Raw genomic sequence first — 16,545 nt, 5'->3', positions numbered from 1 at the left:
CCCCTAATTACTCATTTCAGAGGGATGGATTTAGTTTATTTCTAGATTTCTACAGTTCTAGATTGATCCATTTTTTTTGCACTCTATTTATGCATTTTATTTTATTACAGCTTTATTTCATCAGACCAAAAGTAATGGAATGTTCTGAGAACTGTGTGATTTTAATGGAAATATTATTCTCCCCCCCTTTCTTATCTTTTCATGTTATCATTTCTTCCTCACTGTGTACATGAAGGTAAAAAAAACAAAAAACGGTAAAGGACCCCTGGACGGTTAAGTCCCATCAAAAGGAGACTATGGGGTGTGGTGCTCATCTCACTTTTCAGGCTGAGGGAGCCACATTCTCAATGGGCAAGTTTGGATAATCATATATTGGCTTAATAAACTACATTATAAGTGAGCCTTTTGGCCACACATGAAGCCCATTCACTCTTCCCTTAGTGGTGAGAGGGGAAAAAAGATGATTATATATCACCCAGAAAACTTCATTCCTGATTGTACAGATCAGGAAATATGGCTAACATCTAAGGAACAAGACATCATATTAAGCCAATTTCAAACCATGGCTGAATATACTATCTTGCTCTAAAGCTGCTAACTGTAATTTTCAAGCCTACATGAAATGGGAAATTATAGTCAATGGAAGATTTCCTGGTTTGTTTTCTCACTCGCACAAAGGGAGGAACAAAATGGCCAAGTGTATAGTTCAGACCTCAGTTTATTAAGCTGAGACATGATTATCTGTATATGGTCACTGTGAGGTTTCCTACAATGGCAGCTAGTGGAGCATGGGGACGCATCACTTTATAGGATCAAGTGCATTGCTGTCAACGACTTCCAAAGCACACTTCAACATGCAAAGTACATTACATCTGCTATCCTATTCATTGATCCCACTTCCATTTCACTGAATTAAAAAATTAATCACAAACAAACAAACGAAAACCTTCATGCGAAAGAAAAACAGCTGTGTTAAATAACCTTCAAATGTGATTTTAAATGCTGCTGAAAATTTAGAATTCCACCTTCCCCACCTCTATTTTCCCCACTTATGACCAAAAAGGTATACTTACATCACGTCCAGCTTCACCCTGGGCACCATTCACACCAGGGGAACCCACGGGACCAGATGGGCCACGGGCACCTGGGGGACCAGCAATACCAAGGGGTCCAGGCTCACCCTGAAAACAATAGCAGGGATACATTTCATTGCTGTTTGTATACTTAACTAGCAAAATATTCAATACATCCTATTTGCCATTCATTATTTGACTACTATATAACTTTCAGCTGATGCTTGATGCTCTACAGCAGGGGTGGAAGAATCTTTTTAGCCTATGGTTACCAGATGTCCCCGTTTCCCGGGGACAGTCCCCAGATTTACAAATCTGTCCCCGGACAAAATCCCCGGAATGTCCCCAGATTTCATTTAATGTCCCCGGATTTATATTTTAAGCATTGTAGATTTATTAGTAGGGAATGAATGTTGCGTGACTGGTTCAACAGCACAAGACACATCATATGGGGACTTCCAGTGAGGCAAAATGGCGGGCGCCACAGCAGCGTGCAGCTCCTGAAGCCAGCCAGAGCCAACTGCGCTACCAGGCTGGCTCTGGGCTGCTGAGACTGCCACTGCTGCCACCACTGCCGAGGGGGAACTGGGGACGCCCCGTACGTCAACTGGGGGAACCGCTGACATCGAGTCGGGAGTGAGAGCACCCAGCCACCTGGCCGACTGCCCAGTGGCGTCCCGGGGCCAGGAAAACCCTGGCGCCGACACTGGGAGAAGGAGGAGAGGAGAAGAAGAAGAAGAAGGAAGAGAGAGAAAGAGGAAGGAGAAAAAAGAGGGGAGCCCCAACCTTGCCACGCCGCTGCCACCGCTGAGGAAGAGAGGTAGGAGAGCACCGGGAGGGCAAGGACAGGTGGCCGAGCCCAGGCCCAACCCGAGCCTACTCCATGGCTGCTAGAGCTCCAAGAGAGCAGGCCGGGGCCCAGAGGAGATCACAGAAGAGAAAATATTATTTCTTATTTTTTTAAAAAAATTACTTTTTAAAAAATAACTTTTTGTCTGTCTTAAAAAAAAAGTGTCCCTAGATTCCTTGGAAAAAATCTGGTAACCTTATTTTAGCCCAGAATGTTATCTCCTTACTCACCAGCCGCTGGTAAGCCAAGTTTGATGTCACAATGATGTTAGGTGAGGGGTTTTTTTTGGCCTGTTGGGGTCTCCAAAAGCCCCTTTCAAAGTGCTATTTAGCACAGCACTTTGAAATGGGCTTTGCAGGTACTACCGGTCAGCAGTGCCTGCAAACTCCCTTTTCACCTGAGCCAGGTTTTTACCTGCCCAACACCAGACATCCTATAGGATGTTCTATACCGCAGCTCGACAGAAAGCAGCTCTTGCTCATGATACATGTGCAGACTAAACTTCTGAGTCTGTTTCGGCTATGGCGGTGCAAGCAAGAGTTTCCACTGCCAAGGCAAAAACGTGATTGGTTGAACAGCTGACAGGGCAGGACCATATAACCGGTTCCCACTTGCCAAGCAGCAGCCAATCCCGGACCTTCCTTCAGGGAATTTCTGGTACATGTCCTGCCAGAATGGTACAGTCACCCTCAGGAGGCAGCTAGCTTGAGGGCATCAGCTGAATTCCCACACCAGCATTGGTACCCAATGGCACATCCTATGAAACAGTGCCACAACGCACTTGTAGGAGCAAGCCATAAGACAGAAGCGCACAACTCCAAAGGAGCAACTTTACACTGTGTTTCTCCTCCAGGTTAAAAAAACCAAGAGTTCAGCATTGAATTCTAATTCCAGACAAAGCATATCTGCCATCTAGCTGAAGACTTGGCAAATATGGTACTCACAAGTGATCCAGCAATGCCTGGGAGACCACGTTCTCCTCTGCTGCCAGGAATACCAAGGATACCAGGAGCTCCAAGAAGACCTTGAGGACCAGGGGAACCAGGGGCACCCTACACGAAGAAAAGAGCAGAATAAAATTTTCAGATCCTATTTGCAGACTAGCAAACTTCCAATTTGTAACATAAATGAAACTGGTTCTTCCCGTCTCCTTTGGAAACTTAATTTGATCTCAGATGTGCACGTATCTCTTCTGATGTACTCAGATTAAGGTTATCCAGCCTTCTTAAAGACAAATCAGGCAACCTGTACCCTTGCCTTGAAATCCTTATTCTGTTTCAGATCATCTTGTTTAAGTTTGGGAATGGGACCGCATGGCAATGCCAGAATAAGCCTAATGACCTCAATAGCAAATTAAATTAAAACATATTCATTATTTGCCACTTGCAGGGCCAATGAAACCAGCAGAAAGTGGGACTTCATGCTGCAGTTGCCACACCTGGAGAACGACTAGCAATTCTTAGTGGTGGTGTAGGCCAATGACATCATTGATCCATGGTGGATTATGCTAGCCATTCTCCAGGGGCAGCACCTAGAACCAGCAGCCCCCCCCCCCACGTCTATCAAGTGATGCCCTTTGCTAACAGGCACTGATTCCTTCCTTAAATTGTGTAAATAAGGCTATTGACCTTATGGTTGTGAATTCAGCCAATGGCTACAAAGATTTAGCTTAGAATTTGCTGAGACCAATTTATATGCACATCAATACTTTTGTACTATTTGATGCAAGGACAGATATTTTCAAAGTCTTCACTTAAACGCATTTTTTCTTTTTTTAGGTTATTCGCAACAGATTTGGGGGCGTGAGCCACATCATCATCCGGTGCAATGGGCAATCCATTGTGTCCAAACATTTTGTGGAATTCTTGCCCTGGCTACCATGGAAGGTTGAAAGTCCACACAATGCACAGAATTCTGGAGCCCTACATATTGAAAATCAAGATTATATATATCCTTGACTTCATCCTGCTACTTAAGGATGGGCTCGTTTAAATAAAACAACTTCAAATAAATAAAGGTTGAATAGGACCTTGCTGAAAGCAGTCCTACTGAGAGCAGCAAAGCTCATGAAGAAAGTGACATATTCCCCTGGAGTAAAAAAAAGAAGCAGAACTCAGAGAAGCCATGTCACTCCAATCCAGCAGAAGACCTGAATGGTACTGATGCATTGGTTTATGTCTGCACGTACTTAAAAGGGAGATTCCTATATGCTTTGAAGAACACACACTCATGGGCTGTGTTGGCTGATGTCTGTATTTCTGAGAAATACGGCAAGAATGACTAACACAGCCTTGGCCAACCTGGTGCCTCTCTCCAGCTGTTATGGACTGAACTTCCATAAGCCCCAGGCAGCATCGCTGTGCTGGCTGGGGACAGACAGGAGTTGTAGTTCTGGAGGGCACCAGGTTGGTGAAGGCAGGCCTAAGAACTGGTATTCAGGCATGACTGATCTGAACCGTTTTTAATTCTGAATTTTACCTTGCTGAACAATGGGTAATAATAATGATAATGAAAATGATGAAAAGGAAGGAAAATGAGTTATTTGTAATAACTTACAGCAGCACCACTTTCTCCACTTGGACCTTTCTCTCCACTGAATCCAGGTGGCCCAACAATACCAGGTTCACCAGCACGGCCAACTGGACCAGTGTCACCACGTTGGCCTCTGATACCTTCTTTGCCAGCTGGGCCAGGAGGGCCAGGGGGACCAGTGATACCCTAGGGATAAAGTAGACAGGTAAATAAATGCCCATGGTTACATTGCTGGTGTAACCAGTTCACAGAGAGCAAAATATTAAACCAGATAGCAAAGAACTGACAAAAATTCTTGGTGAGAAACAAAAAAACAACAACACCACAACAACTAATTACAACAAGCTTGCTCCTGAGGATCACATGGAATTAATGGACTCCTTTCGTCAAGGTTTCTACAGCAGCGTTTTTCAGGTTTCCTATCTACAGGGAACACTTTCCACACCGACTTGTCCAGTTGAGGAATTCCAGGAGCTCTGCCATAGAAACTTTACACATGGTGCAGGATTCTGGAGCATGTTCTATCCAAGGATCAGTGGCATATGATATGCAAATGTGTACAAGAGAACTCCAGGAGCACACTTCAAATGAAAGCAAGTGTTAGGGAGGACAGGACAGGACAATATGGAGTAAAGAGTGAGGAGGGGATGCTTACATCCCCCACCCCCGTAACTTTACAGGAAGCTGGTTAATCCAGCCCCTCTCCAGCCAAATGTTAAGGCAATATTTTTGTGAGAGAAAAGTAGTATGGAAATTTGTGGGTGGAAAAGCAATTTCAGGGAGGGGGATTTCAGATGAAAAGAGGCTGTTGGGGAAGGGTCAAGCAGCCTCCCACCCAAATTCCCTCCTTCTAGTGCTGCTTTGAGTAAAGGAGAGAGGAGTTTTCTTAGTCACATTCATTCATTCATTCATATGCACTGTATAGATAACCCTTCTGTTAAACCAGGGTTTTGGGAAGACCTGTTGAGCCTAATTGTCACCGTGTCATGTACTCAATGGCTGCATATTTGCTGGAGAAGGTTGGTAGTGATGGATAACTTTCACAGAAGCTTGCCCACTACTTCAGATCTTTTCGAACAACTGTTGACAAGGTTCCAAAGAACCCCAGTTATCCAGGATCGTTCTTTGCAAAGAGGAATTAGAAGCACCAGACCCTGTATGTATTCTACCTTGTTTAAATTTACAGATGGAGTGTTCTCAATAGCTACTTACAGCGGGGCCAGGGGGTCCGGATCTTCCAGCAGCACCAGGGAAACCAGTGACACCCTGTTGGGGGGAAAAAGATCAAAGAAGAGATCAGGACTTACAAGGACCAGTAGGAGGGTGGATGTAGGAGCATCAACATAATAAGTTTCTACACTTACAGGTGGACCAGAATCACCACGACCTCCAGTGGGACCAGCAGGGCCAACGGGACCCTATATAAAAGAAGAAAGAGTAGGAAAAATGAAGATAAGTAGAGTACTGCAAAGTTCTAGCTGTCAAATATTGGCTTGATCATGATTGGAGTTAAAAATTAATGAAAGCTATACTACTGACTTATTGAAAGGAGGATCAGACACTATTTCATACTCTAATGCAGGCATGGGGAACCCTGTGGCCCTCCCAGTGATGTTGGTGTTGGGACTCCAATGGCCAATGTGGTGGGATGATGATGGGATTTGTAGTCCAGCAACACACCACTACTTTGTAACAGTAGTCATAACATGGACAAGACGCCATCCCAAAGTTGCTAACTTGGTTTTGAAGAGTGTTGACATTACCACTACCTCGTACATGAGATCATTTTTCTAAGAACAGTGGTGGTTCATATACTACCAACCACAGGCAGAAAAATTAACATACGAGTTACAATGTTCAGTCGGTTGTTGTTGGCACCCATCTGTCTCGAGAGACAATGGAGGAGTGCGCCATTGGGGGTAAAGTCAAACTGCTGGGAAGTTACAGCGCCTGCTGTGGCTGTAGAAACCAATATGGGAGAGACATGTTTTGTTGCGGCTGGGACAGATGAAGGCGGCTGGTTTCTCTGCACCACAGCATTTCTTCTCTCTGCACTCCTCCCAGCGGTCATTTCAGTTCAGTCAGTACTCATATACTCTTCAAAGTACTACTCTTCATTCAATGAATTGATCATGCTTGTGATAATTTATCAGTGATATACCAGGAGTGCTAGTAAAGGGAAAGGGACCCCTGACCATTAGGTCCAGTCGTGGCCGACTCTGAGGTTGCGGCGCTCATCTCGCTTTATTGGCCAAGGGAGCCGGCGTACAGCTTCTGGGTCATGTGACCAGCATGACTAAGCCGCTTCTGTTGAACCAGAGCAGCGCACGGAAACGCCATTTACCTTCCCGCCGGAGCGGTACCTATTTATCTACTTGCATTTTGACGTGCTTTGGAACTGCTAGGTTGGCAGGAGCAGGGTCCGAGAAACGGGAGCTCACCCTGTCGTGGGGATTCGAACCACCGACCTTCTGATCAGCAAGTCCTAGCCTCTGTGGTTTAACCCACAGCGTCACCCGTGTATGTCAAAACTCCTCTGGAAATACTGTATATACACAATCTACCCAGAAAGATGGCCACTGGTATTGGTTCTTTACCACCAATCTATAGCATTTATATATTAACTCTTTGAAAATAGCTTATAAGGAAGGAGTAAGGACCATGTAGTTGCTGCTGGAATACAAGTCTCATCATTCCTGACCACTGGCCATGCTGGCAGGAGTTGATTTGAGCTGGAGTTCATCAACATCTGGAAGGCCACAGATTCCCCACCCCTGCAAGGTTTACCTAACTCCGAATTCCTCCAAATGTAGTGCCGAAGGCAATCCAGACCTTTTGGGAATGGCATGCTTTGTTCCTGTTCTTTGGAAAAAATTCTAGGCACTTCACAAATCAGCCTAACAGTAATTCTAGATTTGAACCACACAAGCATTCTGCTTCACAGCTATGCAATGCGTTTATGGATGTAGCACTATGAAATCCAAAGAGACTACACAGTTTGATCAGAAGGTGAGGAGAGTTTAATATAAAATTCATTTGACTTACAGAGGGGCCAGAGTTGCCAACAGACCCGACAGCACCTTGTGGGCCTTGTTCTCCTTTAGGTCCTCTCTGGCCTCTTTCACCTTTAGCACCAGTCTGACCAGCTGCACCCTTAAAAAGTCAAGAGGGGAGAAATGTTACTCAAAATGCATTATAGCCCCAAACTATTAAAAACCGCGTGAAAGCCAATCTTTCCCTTCATACTTACAGGAGGGCCGGCAAATCCAGGAGGACCAGCAGGGCCAACCTCACCACGTTCACCCTATGGTAGGGGAGGAGAACCAAAACACATCCCAGTGAGAAAAGCTAATCGCCATTTCATATCAAAGCTTCCGAGAACCTGTTCGTATCACACTTTTAAAAGAAATTATTCCACTACTTACAGAACTTCCACGAGGACCAGCAGGGCCAGCGGGGCCAGCGGAACCGGCTTCACCCTAAAACAAACACACAAAGGATTCATGTTGCTAGGATACGCACCAGGCCGTCTTCTACTGCAACTCCATGGCTGAAGGAAGAAGCATCTACCCATCAGCCTCTTGGTGATCCACTGATGCAACTCAAACCATCAGGTGCCACAGGCAAGAGAGCAGGTGCATTGCAGCAGGGTGCCTTCAGAACAAATTGATCCCAATGGCTTGGGCATAAGAGCCACAAACAAGGGTTTAATCAATCAATCAATCAATCAATCAATCAATCAATCAATCAATCAATCCCAAGGCACTTTTGGCTAGTTTGCCATATTTCATTTGCCATATTTCATTTGCCATATTTCATTTGCCATTTGGATATGAGGCAGAAAGGTAAGTTAAACTCATTGGTGTTCTATTTAGGCCGTGTAAAAATGTGTTCTGTCCCCTTAAATTACAGCCCAGACTCCTCATTGCCTCTAAGACAAAGATAGTGAGAAGGGTGTGTAAATAACAATAAGAGAGTAGGCGCAATGCCATCTTTTAAAATGTAATCCTTTCCCTCCAACATTTTTTTAACCATGCTTAACTTCTTTTCAATCAAAGAATGGCCATGAATTCAAAGTGCCATGTTAAGGATGCGCAAGCGTTCTTTGCACTGAAGGCTCCTATGCCATGACAAAACGGTAGTTGTTTGCTTGTGATCTTGGTGTTGGGGGAAGCTGCTGTTTGAAAAATGTAAGCCAAATAACATCTCTCTGGGGGCACCGTATGGAACCAGTTACACCATTCATTTCCAGTCATTGGTCTTGACCCCAGATCTTAACAGATATAAAACCATACAGACACAGGTAAAAAGCCAGGTAGCCATGCAGCCTACACTTATCACCCAAGAAGGGGAAAAAATAAAATAAAATCATGAAAAGTACAGTTCGAGCCTTAAATTTTAAGTGTGTTCAAGCAATTGTCCTTATAAGCCTCCGCCTGAAATGGCATGAGAGCAAGGAGCCCCAAATGGCCATCGTGCTCTTGGGGGGGTGGGGGGGAGACAGGATGTCCTGTTTTTTTCCAGGGCAGTTGACGCGTATATTTTACTAGGGATGTAGGGATGTTCCTTCAACCATTTCATTTCCTGGGGAATATTTACATTTTTAGGGTGTTTTCTGAATTATTCTTATTCTTATTTAGTTATATCCTGCCTTTTCCCCAAACTGGGACTCAAGGCAGCTTACAGATAAAATAGAAAAAGCTAAAAACATAGAAAAGATAATCATTAAAAAGCAATTAAACACTAACAGAATTAAAACTAGATGGACAGATCTATTAAAAACACAGATAACAACAACAATAAAAACAGCACAGCACCAGCGCCTTCCTTAAAAACAGTCAGTTCCTAAAAGCCTGTTGGAATAGGAAGGTATTCACCTGCTGGTGGAATGACAACAAGGAGGGAGCCAGTCTAATTTCTATAGAAAAGTCTGAGAGCATAAATAGGGATTAATCTAAAGCCAGGGTGTTGACCCTGTTGCCTTCAAGATGTTGCAGAACTGCAACTCCCATCAGCCTCAGCCAGCACAGCCAGGGATAGATAATAGGAGCTGTAGTTCAGCAATATCTGGAGGGTGACAGGTTCCCCATCCCTGATCAATGATTTAGGCTGCAATCCTATACCCACTTATCTGGGAGCAAGACCCACTGAACTCGGTGTAGACGTGTGCAGGATTGCAGTGTTAGAGTTGAGTCAACTGGGCCTAGTGCAAGAATGGGGAACCAGTGGCCCTCCAGATATTTTTGGACTACAGATCCCATCATCCCTGACCATGATGGTTCAGGGTGATGGGAGTTGGAGTACAAGAACATCTGGAGGGCCACAGGTTCTCCATCCCTGGCTTAGCAGATAGCATATTTGGCAAAACTGGATTCATATCTTTGCTCAACCTTCAGCTGACTGTGTTCTTATGGGCATGCCATTTATGTTCATTTCTCCATCTGTAAAATGGGACTATTAATAACCACAGATGGTGAATAAGATAATTACTAGGATGCTCTTTGGACAGGAAGAAACGCTATAGGAATAAGCAGCGCTTTTTTCTGGGGGGTACGCATACCCCTAAACATTTTGTGAATCTTTGTACTTTTGTCCATTCTCTGTATTTATTTTTCCAGATTTGAATTATAAAGTGGTGATTTTCTTGAGTCAAAATGAGAGTACCCCTAAACATTTCTTTATTTTTAGGGGGGAAAAGCACAGGGAATAAGGAAAAAATAGGATAAGACCCAATGCGTAGGACTGCACTGTAGGTATTGTTTTAACTTTCTCTGTTATGTGTAACTTTTCCCTACCACTAAGATATTTTAAAATATAAAGAGGATTATAAATGCTTTCACACAAACAAACATCTTGATATTTTTCCCATTGTGTTTTATTTGGATGCTGTAACATTGGAGGGGTGAATCTCACCCATGAGAAGCTGCCTTATACCACCAGATTGGTCCATCTAGCTCAATACTGTCCGCATTGACAGCCAGGAGATAGTTCAGTCGGTAGAGCATGAGATTCTGGATCTCAGGGCTGTGGGTTCAAGCCCCACATTGGCCAAAAGATCCCTTCATTGCAGGGGGTTGGACTAGATGACCCTCGTGGTCCCTTTCGACTCTACAATTGTATGATTCTGATCCAGGGATTCTGTGATCCAGGGTTTCAAGCAGGAGTCTTTCTCTAGCCCTACCTGGAGACGCATTGAACCTGGGACTTTTACATGCAAAACACATGCTATACCACTGAGCGATGGCTGCTTCCCATACTAAATGCAAGCCTGCTAAGCATCTGAAAAGTCTGCCACTTACCCTTTCGCCAGTACTTCCAGCAGGGCCAGGAGCACCAACTGCACCAGGAATACCCTGAAAAAATCAAGCAGAATTACAGGTTTGAATCTAGGGTGTTTTTTCTCCCCATGTTAAACCCACACCAGAAGAAAATTATCCAAGCTATGGATAAATTGCACAAATGAAAAAAACGACACATTTAGTTTTTGTTTTTTAAAAATGTTTTGTATTGTTTTCAGGTTTTTTGGTTTTTTTAATCCAGCATCAGAAATCAAAGTAATAGTTGTCCAAACAAGTTGCATTAACTTCCTTAATAATACCAGTGACGTATTTTCAAGATCTTCAGTGATCTAAACTTACTTCAGGCTAATATCACTGAAGGTTAAGGGTCTGGGTGCAGAATTAATGGGCTATGTATTGGGACCTAAATCCAATTATTTTTCTCTCCCCCTCTTGATTACTAAAAGGACTGAAGGCTTGGCTCCTAGGAAATAAAGCAATTTAAGAAGTATACTTACCCGTGAACCATCTCTTCCTGAAGTTCCGGCTTCTCCTCTGAAGCCTGTTGGACCCTGAAATGAAGCGGGATGCAGCATGAATTCTGAGTCTCACTGTCTAATTCAGAGGCTTTCAACCTTTTTGAGTCCACGGCTCCCTTAACCAACTACATTCTTTCTGTGGCACCCCTGTGGGGCTCAGGAGCCCAGTTATGTCACCCTTTGCCTGCAGAGCCGGCAGCCCCTCACCCTTTTTCAAACACCCTCTGTTGTGGAGTGTTCCCTTAGCCCTCTCCCCTCTTCCTTGGGAGTCCTCTATTATTTCCTTGTTTTCATTTTTCATGTCTGTTGCGTCTTTATTTTCTCCCCCTTTGCAACTACCAATGCTCTGGGTTGCCAGTGGAGGTAAAAATCCTCTTAGTTGTGTCTTCTGCAGATGGAAAAACAAACACCCCTATTTTTCTCCATTTTTACTGAATCCATAAACCAGACAATTCTAATATCAGTGCCTGGAAAAGGAATTGGATCCACACGAACAAGAGAGTTGAATGTTACAAACACCTCCCAGTGAACTCAGTTCATCAAATAATTATTGCTAGGTCCCTCAAGATCATCTAATATTTTTTATTTTAAAAATCATGAATAACATTATGAAATGAATTTTAAAGGTAGCCAGCAGAAGACAGGAATGCTTTTGTAGACAGGAATGGAAGTGTTTAGCGCATGCCATTACTATATTCCCCACTAAGCCAATTTCTTGCAGATGCCTATGATGTTGCGTCCCTGGAAAACACAGTCTCACTCACATATGTACTCAACTTTGGGTCTTGATAAACTAAACCAGAATAATAATAAATTAATTGACAGAATTAAACTTGCGGGTCACTTATTACACAGAAGGTTTCCAAGTGACTTGCTGCATATGATTCTAAGCCAGGAAAGCTGAGCCTAAGGCTTTCTACTGCAGCACAAGTGCTTAAAATGGGGTCTCTTGATTACTATAGCTACTCAGGGACCGAACCTGGGGTCATCAGCTTACAAAGCATGGGCAGTACCACTGAGCGGCTACAGCCTTTCCCCACTGAGGAAGACCTTGCAATTAAAATACACCGGGGAGACTTTGCGGATGTGATGAATTGTTGCTCAGGAATCAGCTTGCCTCTTATTGGCCTTACCTTTTCGCCTTTGCCTCCTGGGACGCCAGCAATACCTCTCTCGCCAGGCATTCCACTGGGACCAGCTGGGCCTGGGGTACCAGCAGCACCAGCGGCACCAGGTTCGCCCTAGGAGAACAGGAAAAGAAAGATTCAATCTTCAAGAGCCCTAGGGGGAAATGAGCCATACGCTTCATTGTGCCTGCCTGCAAATAGCTGCTTGTTAGTATTCTGAAAGGTACTGCATTTCTGAATACTGCTGGGGAAAAAATACTCTCTGCAGTAGCTGCCCAGGAGTGGAGGTGATGTTTCTTATCACGTGACATTCAAACGATCCATTCTCTAAACATGCAGGTAAAAGCAGCTGAATACATCCTAAGCAGAAATGTCTGGTTTGGGATAGGTCTAATTAAAATGGATCGATTTGGAGGATGTCTTCTGGGTGTTCAAAATTAACCCGATATGAGATTGACTTCATTATCATCTTAGCAGCATCAAGGGATGCCAGGAACCATGTGAATTATATTTTCCAAGGGTTGTATCTAACTAAGCTATACTCACCATTGAAATTGATGGGCCTAAGCTGGTCATGCCCTTTGTTTTTATTGGGTCTTCTCTGAATAGGAATAACCCCTGAATAGCTCAGTCAATAGAGCACGAGACTCTTCATCTCAAACCCCACATTGGGTGAAAGATTTCTGCATTGCAGAGGGTTGGACTAGATTACCCTCATGCTCCCTACCAACTATGATTCTAAGAAATATATGAAACACTGGATACAGACATGTGCTTTCTCTCATCCCTGCAGCGACATCTAGGGCTTGAAACCTGATAGCCAACTAGCAATACTTTTCTAGAGACCCCTGTGTACTGCTACCACCCCTCAATTTGATTAAGGGGTAGAGAAACCAAAAATAGATCCATTACAGGTTGACCAGGACTCCAGATCCAGAATCAACGGGCAGGGTGGAAATTTGCAGAAATCAATCACAGAGCATCCCTGTACATGTCTGGACTCTGCCTCATCATGAATGCTGCAGTGAAAAGTGTCATCCTAACAGGGGCGTAGGAAAGAGCGGGCGCGCGGTCCACCCCAGGTGCCATCATGGAGTGGGGTGACAAATTAGCAAGGAACAATTACTGCCCTACTAGGGCGGTTCATAAAAAACTTTTTTTTTTAAATGCCTGCTCCAAAGGTCATATCTTACTACACTAGGGATTATATACTACATATGAAATTTCATGCATATCAGTTAATATCTTGACCCTCCTCCACGAAAATAGCTGTTTACTTGGCCGTTTTCCTTTGTCATGAAGGCTGAACTTTCAACAAAACCTTTGCTAGATTCTTTTCGGGCACCTGCTAAAAGCATTCTTCTTTAGGCAAGCATACCTAGATGCTTAGGAAGTTGAAGTAATTTTAATCTTAATATTTTAGCTTGATTTTTTCTTGATTTTACTGCTGTGGTTTTTTGTTTTTTGTTTGTTTTGGTAAACCACTTTGCAGGTTTTTTAAAATAAATTTTATTAAATAAATAAACAATAAATATAAATAAAATAACACAAGCCAAAACACAACCCATCCTGTAGATTTAAGTATCTGTCCATAGTTGCCTACTTGTTATCAGAGGCTCAGAATCCACATTCCTTTGTAAGAAAATATGAAATAACAAAACTATTTTTGCAGGCAAAACACACACACACAAAATGTGTGTGGGGTGACAAGAAATTTTCTGCACCGGGTACCACCTGACCTTCCTACACCTCTACATCCTAAAGCCAGAACTAGTAAGTATATATGAAGCTGCAACTATGCCATAAAAGCAGAAGAAAAGGAAGGCTCAATCTCTGATCTAGACAAAGCCACATGACTGACAAGCTCCAGATACATAATGAGGATTCCAGGCCATGTTCATCTAACAGCATCCTACACAACCCCTACGCAACAACCTCATTTGAAATTTAAGAGGATGTTCTAAAGCACCTATTAATGCCAAATAAAAAGCTGCTACTTGGTCAACAGCAGGCTTGTTGACAAGCTCTTGAGTTTGCCTCTGGTGGGTTCTCTGTATCACAGGTGCCCTTTCTAGAACAAGGGTGGTGAGCACCTAGCCCTTCAGATGTTGGATTACAATTCCCTTTATCCCTTGCTGGCTGGGACTGGTGGAAGCTGCAGTCCAGCAACATCTGGAGGCCTGCAGGTTGTTCATTCCTCTTTTAACAGTTACACTTCTGACAACAATGACTGATACCTAAGCCAAAAATACCCCTATGTGACCACTGCACCATTCTCCGATAATGCAAAATCTTAAAGGCAGCAAAGCAGCAGACTGCTGACATGCTACACACACCAGGCACACATGTATATGGGAGGTTTCCATCAGGCTCCGGCTAAGCGCTTGCATCAAGGAGATGACACTGCCCTCCCCAGGATTTCAGAAAAATAGCACCCTTTTTGCCTTACCTTGTTACCATCAGTTCCTGGTGGGCCGGATGGGCCACGGCTTCCAATGGAGCCTACAGGACCTACAGCACCACTTTGACCTGGAAGACCACGTTCACCCTGGAGGAAGCAGATGGGCAAGAAGTTAATTGGAATCTGAAGGCCTTGAATTTTGATAGCAAGCTTAGCATTTAGCACTGAAACCTGGAAGATGCTAGTGGTACCACTATTTTTTGCTTCTCCGCTCATACATAGCTGATGAATGGGATCTAGGCTTAAGGGCAGGCCTTGCTCTTCTGCAGGAGTCCTGCATCTAAACAAGAACTCAGAGTGCTGCTCTCTAGATGCAGACATATTGTTGACAGCCCAGTTCCAAAGACACCGAGACAGAAGGAAGTCCCATTGGTTTCCATGGGACTCACTTCTGAGCCAGAGTGCTTAGGAGACTATCCCTTTACTTGGCTTTATCTCTTGGTCCAGAATTCAGTTCCTCCTTGTCAATATAAGGACATCAACTTGCAACTCTGCATATCCTATGCATTTTATGTATGCATGCTATATTCATGCAATATTTTACAATTTGATAATGCGCTATGCATGCCATACATGCATATATAAATTATACTGGACACCAAACACATTAATAACACTTAACAGATGCAGCTTTAACCGTATTATCTCAACATGTGTGTTGCTGTCCTCTGTACAAATCTTCGGAAGGTGAAAATGTGGTTTAGTGTATTGTAGGTGGAAGACTGGAAACGGCAGCCTTTCCCCTTGGGAAATCTTCCACAATGGAGATGAGGCATAGGAACCCAAGAAGCTGCCTTATACAGAGTTAAGCCATTTATCTCAGCAGTGTCTACTCTGACTGGGAGCAAACCTCCAAGGTTTCAGACAGGGGTCTTCCCCTGCCCTATGTGGGATTGCACCTATGAAATTCTGCATGCAGAGCATGTGTGTTACCACGGAGCTGTGGTCCTTTCTCCCAAACAGAAACCCACCCCAATAGCAGTGGTTATTCAAGGGTATTCTGAGCGCATCTTTCTTAGTTCAAAGGCAGGTATTGCAGACTTTAGGAACAAAGCAAAGCACAGTGAAAAACAAACTTACTCTTGGACCAGCAGGACCAGCAGGACCGAAATCACCATGAAGACCCTATGCACAAAAGAGAGAAAGAGAGAGACAGGTTACGCTTAACTTTGAACGTGTTTTCCTTACTGTCATTTTAAGAATTATTATAGCTACCGACTGAGGTTATTTCAATCCAGTGAGATAAAAAAGGAGAGGCACATTTTGATCTCAAAGCTGTGGTGCAGCAGAACATAGGGCTCAAGCCACAAGAAGGAATTTGACTCTGTTGTTGCGTTCCTTCTCATTCTCTCTTGCAGGTTGGCAGACAACCTCACAGGTTTGTTGTGAGGATGAGGAAGGGACCAGTCATGCACACCACCATTGGAGTAATGGTGGGATAAAAAAAACCAACCAATGACCAATAAAGAAGACATATATTTTAAATCTGTGTGTATTCACAGGAAGGGGGGGGAGGGAACCTACCAGTTTAACCGATTAAGTGGCCATATTTCTAAGGGTAAAATGTGGTGGTTGTTTTGTTTTGTTTATTTACAAGAGTGTTTTCCATGCTGCACACTGTGTTATCCATATTCACAAGCCAAAAACAAAGGAGCCAAGGATGTCCAGTTGGCTGGAGCAACTCA

General features: G+C 43.7%; 1 protein-coding gene across 2 annotated transcripts in view; it reads right to left on the bottom strand.

Annotated features, from left to right (window-relative positions):
- COL1A2 (collagen type I alpha 2 chain) overlaps positions 1-16,545 on the bottom strand; it is a 64,178-nt gene that overhangs the window by 9,691 nt on the left and 37,942 nt on the right. For both annotated transcript variants that reach the window (XM_080975638.1, XM_080975639.1), the window contains exons 28-40: positions 15,941-15,985; positions 14,849-14,947; positions 12,406-12,513; positions 11,252-11,305; positions 10,755-10,808; positions 7,881-7,934; positions 7,706-7,759; positions 7,501-7,608; positions 5,820-5,873; positions 5,668-5,721; positions 4,480-4,641; positions 2,868-2,975; positions 1,074-1,181 (exon numbers count right to left, since the gene is read on the bottom strand). In XM_080975638.1, coding sequence (XP_080831764.1) covers positions 1,074-1,181; positions 2,868-2,975; positions 4,480-4,641; positions 5,668-5,721; positions 5,820-5,873; positions 7,501-7,608; positions 7,706-7,759; positions 7,881-7,934; positions 10,755-10,808; positions 11,252-11,305; positions 12,406-12,513; positions 14,849-14,947; positions 15,941-15,985 — 1,062 coding nt within the window. The remainder of the gene's footprint in view (positions 1-1,073; positions 1,182-2,867; positions 2,976-4,479; positions 4,642-5,667; positions 5,722-5,819; positions 5,874-7,500; positions 7,609-7,705; positions 7,760-7,880; positions 7,935-10,754; positions 10,809-11,251; positions 11,306-12,405; positions 12,514-14,848; positions 14,948-15,940; positions 15,986-16,545) is intronic.

The sequence above is a fragment of the Podarcis pityusensis genome (assembly GCF_964106645.2).
Source record: "Podarcis pityusensis genome assembly, chromosome: 12".
NCBI classification, from domain to species: Eukaryota; Metazoa; Chordata; class Lepidosauria; order Squamata; family Lacertidae; genus Podarcis; species Podarcis pityusensis.
This window is presented reverse-complemented; position numbering and strand designations above follow the sequence as displayed.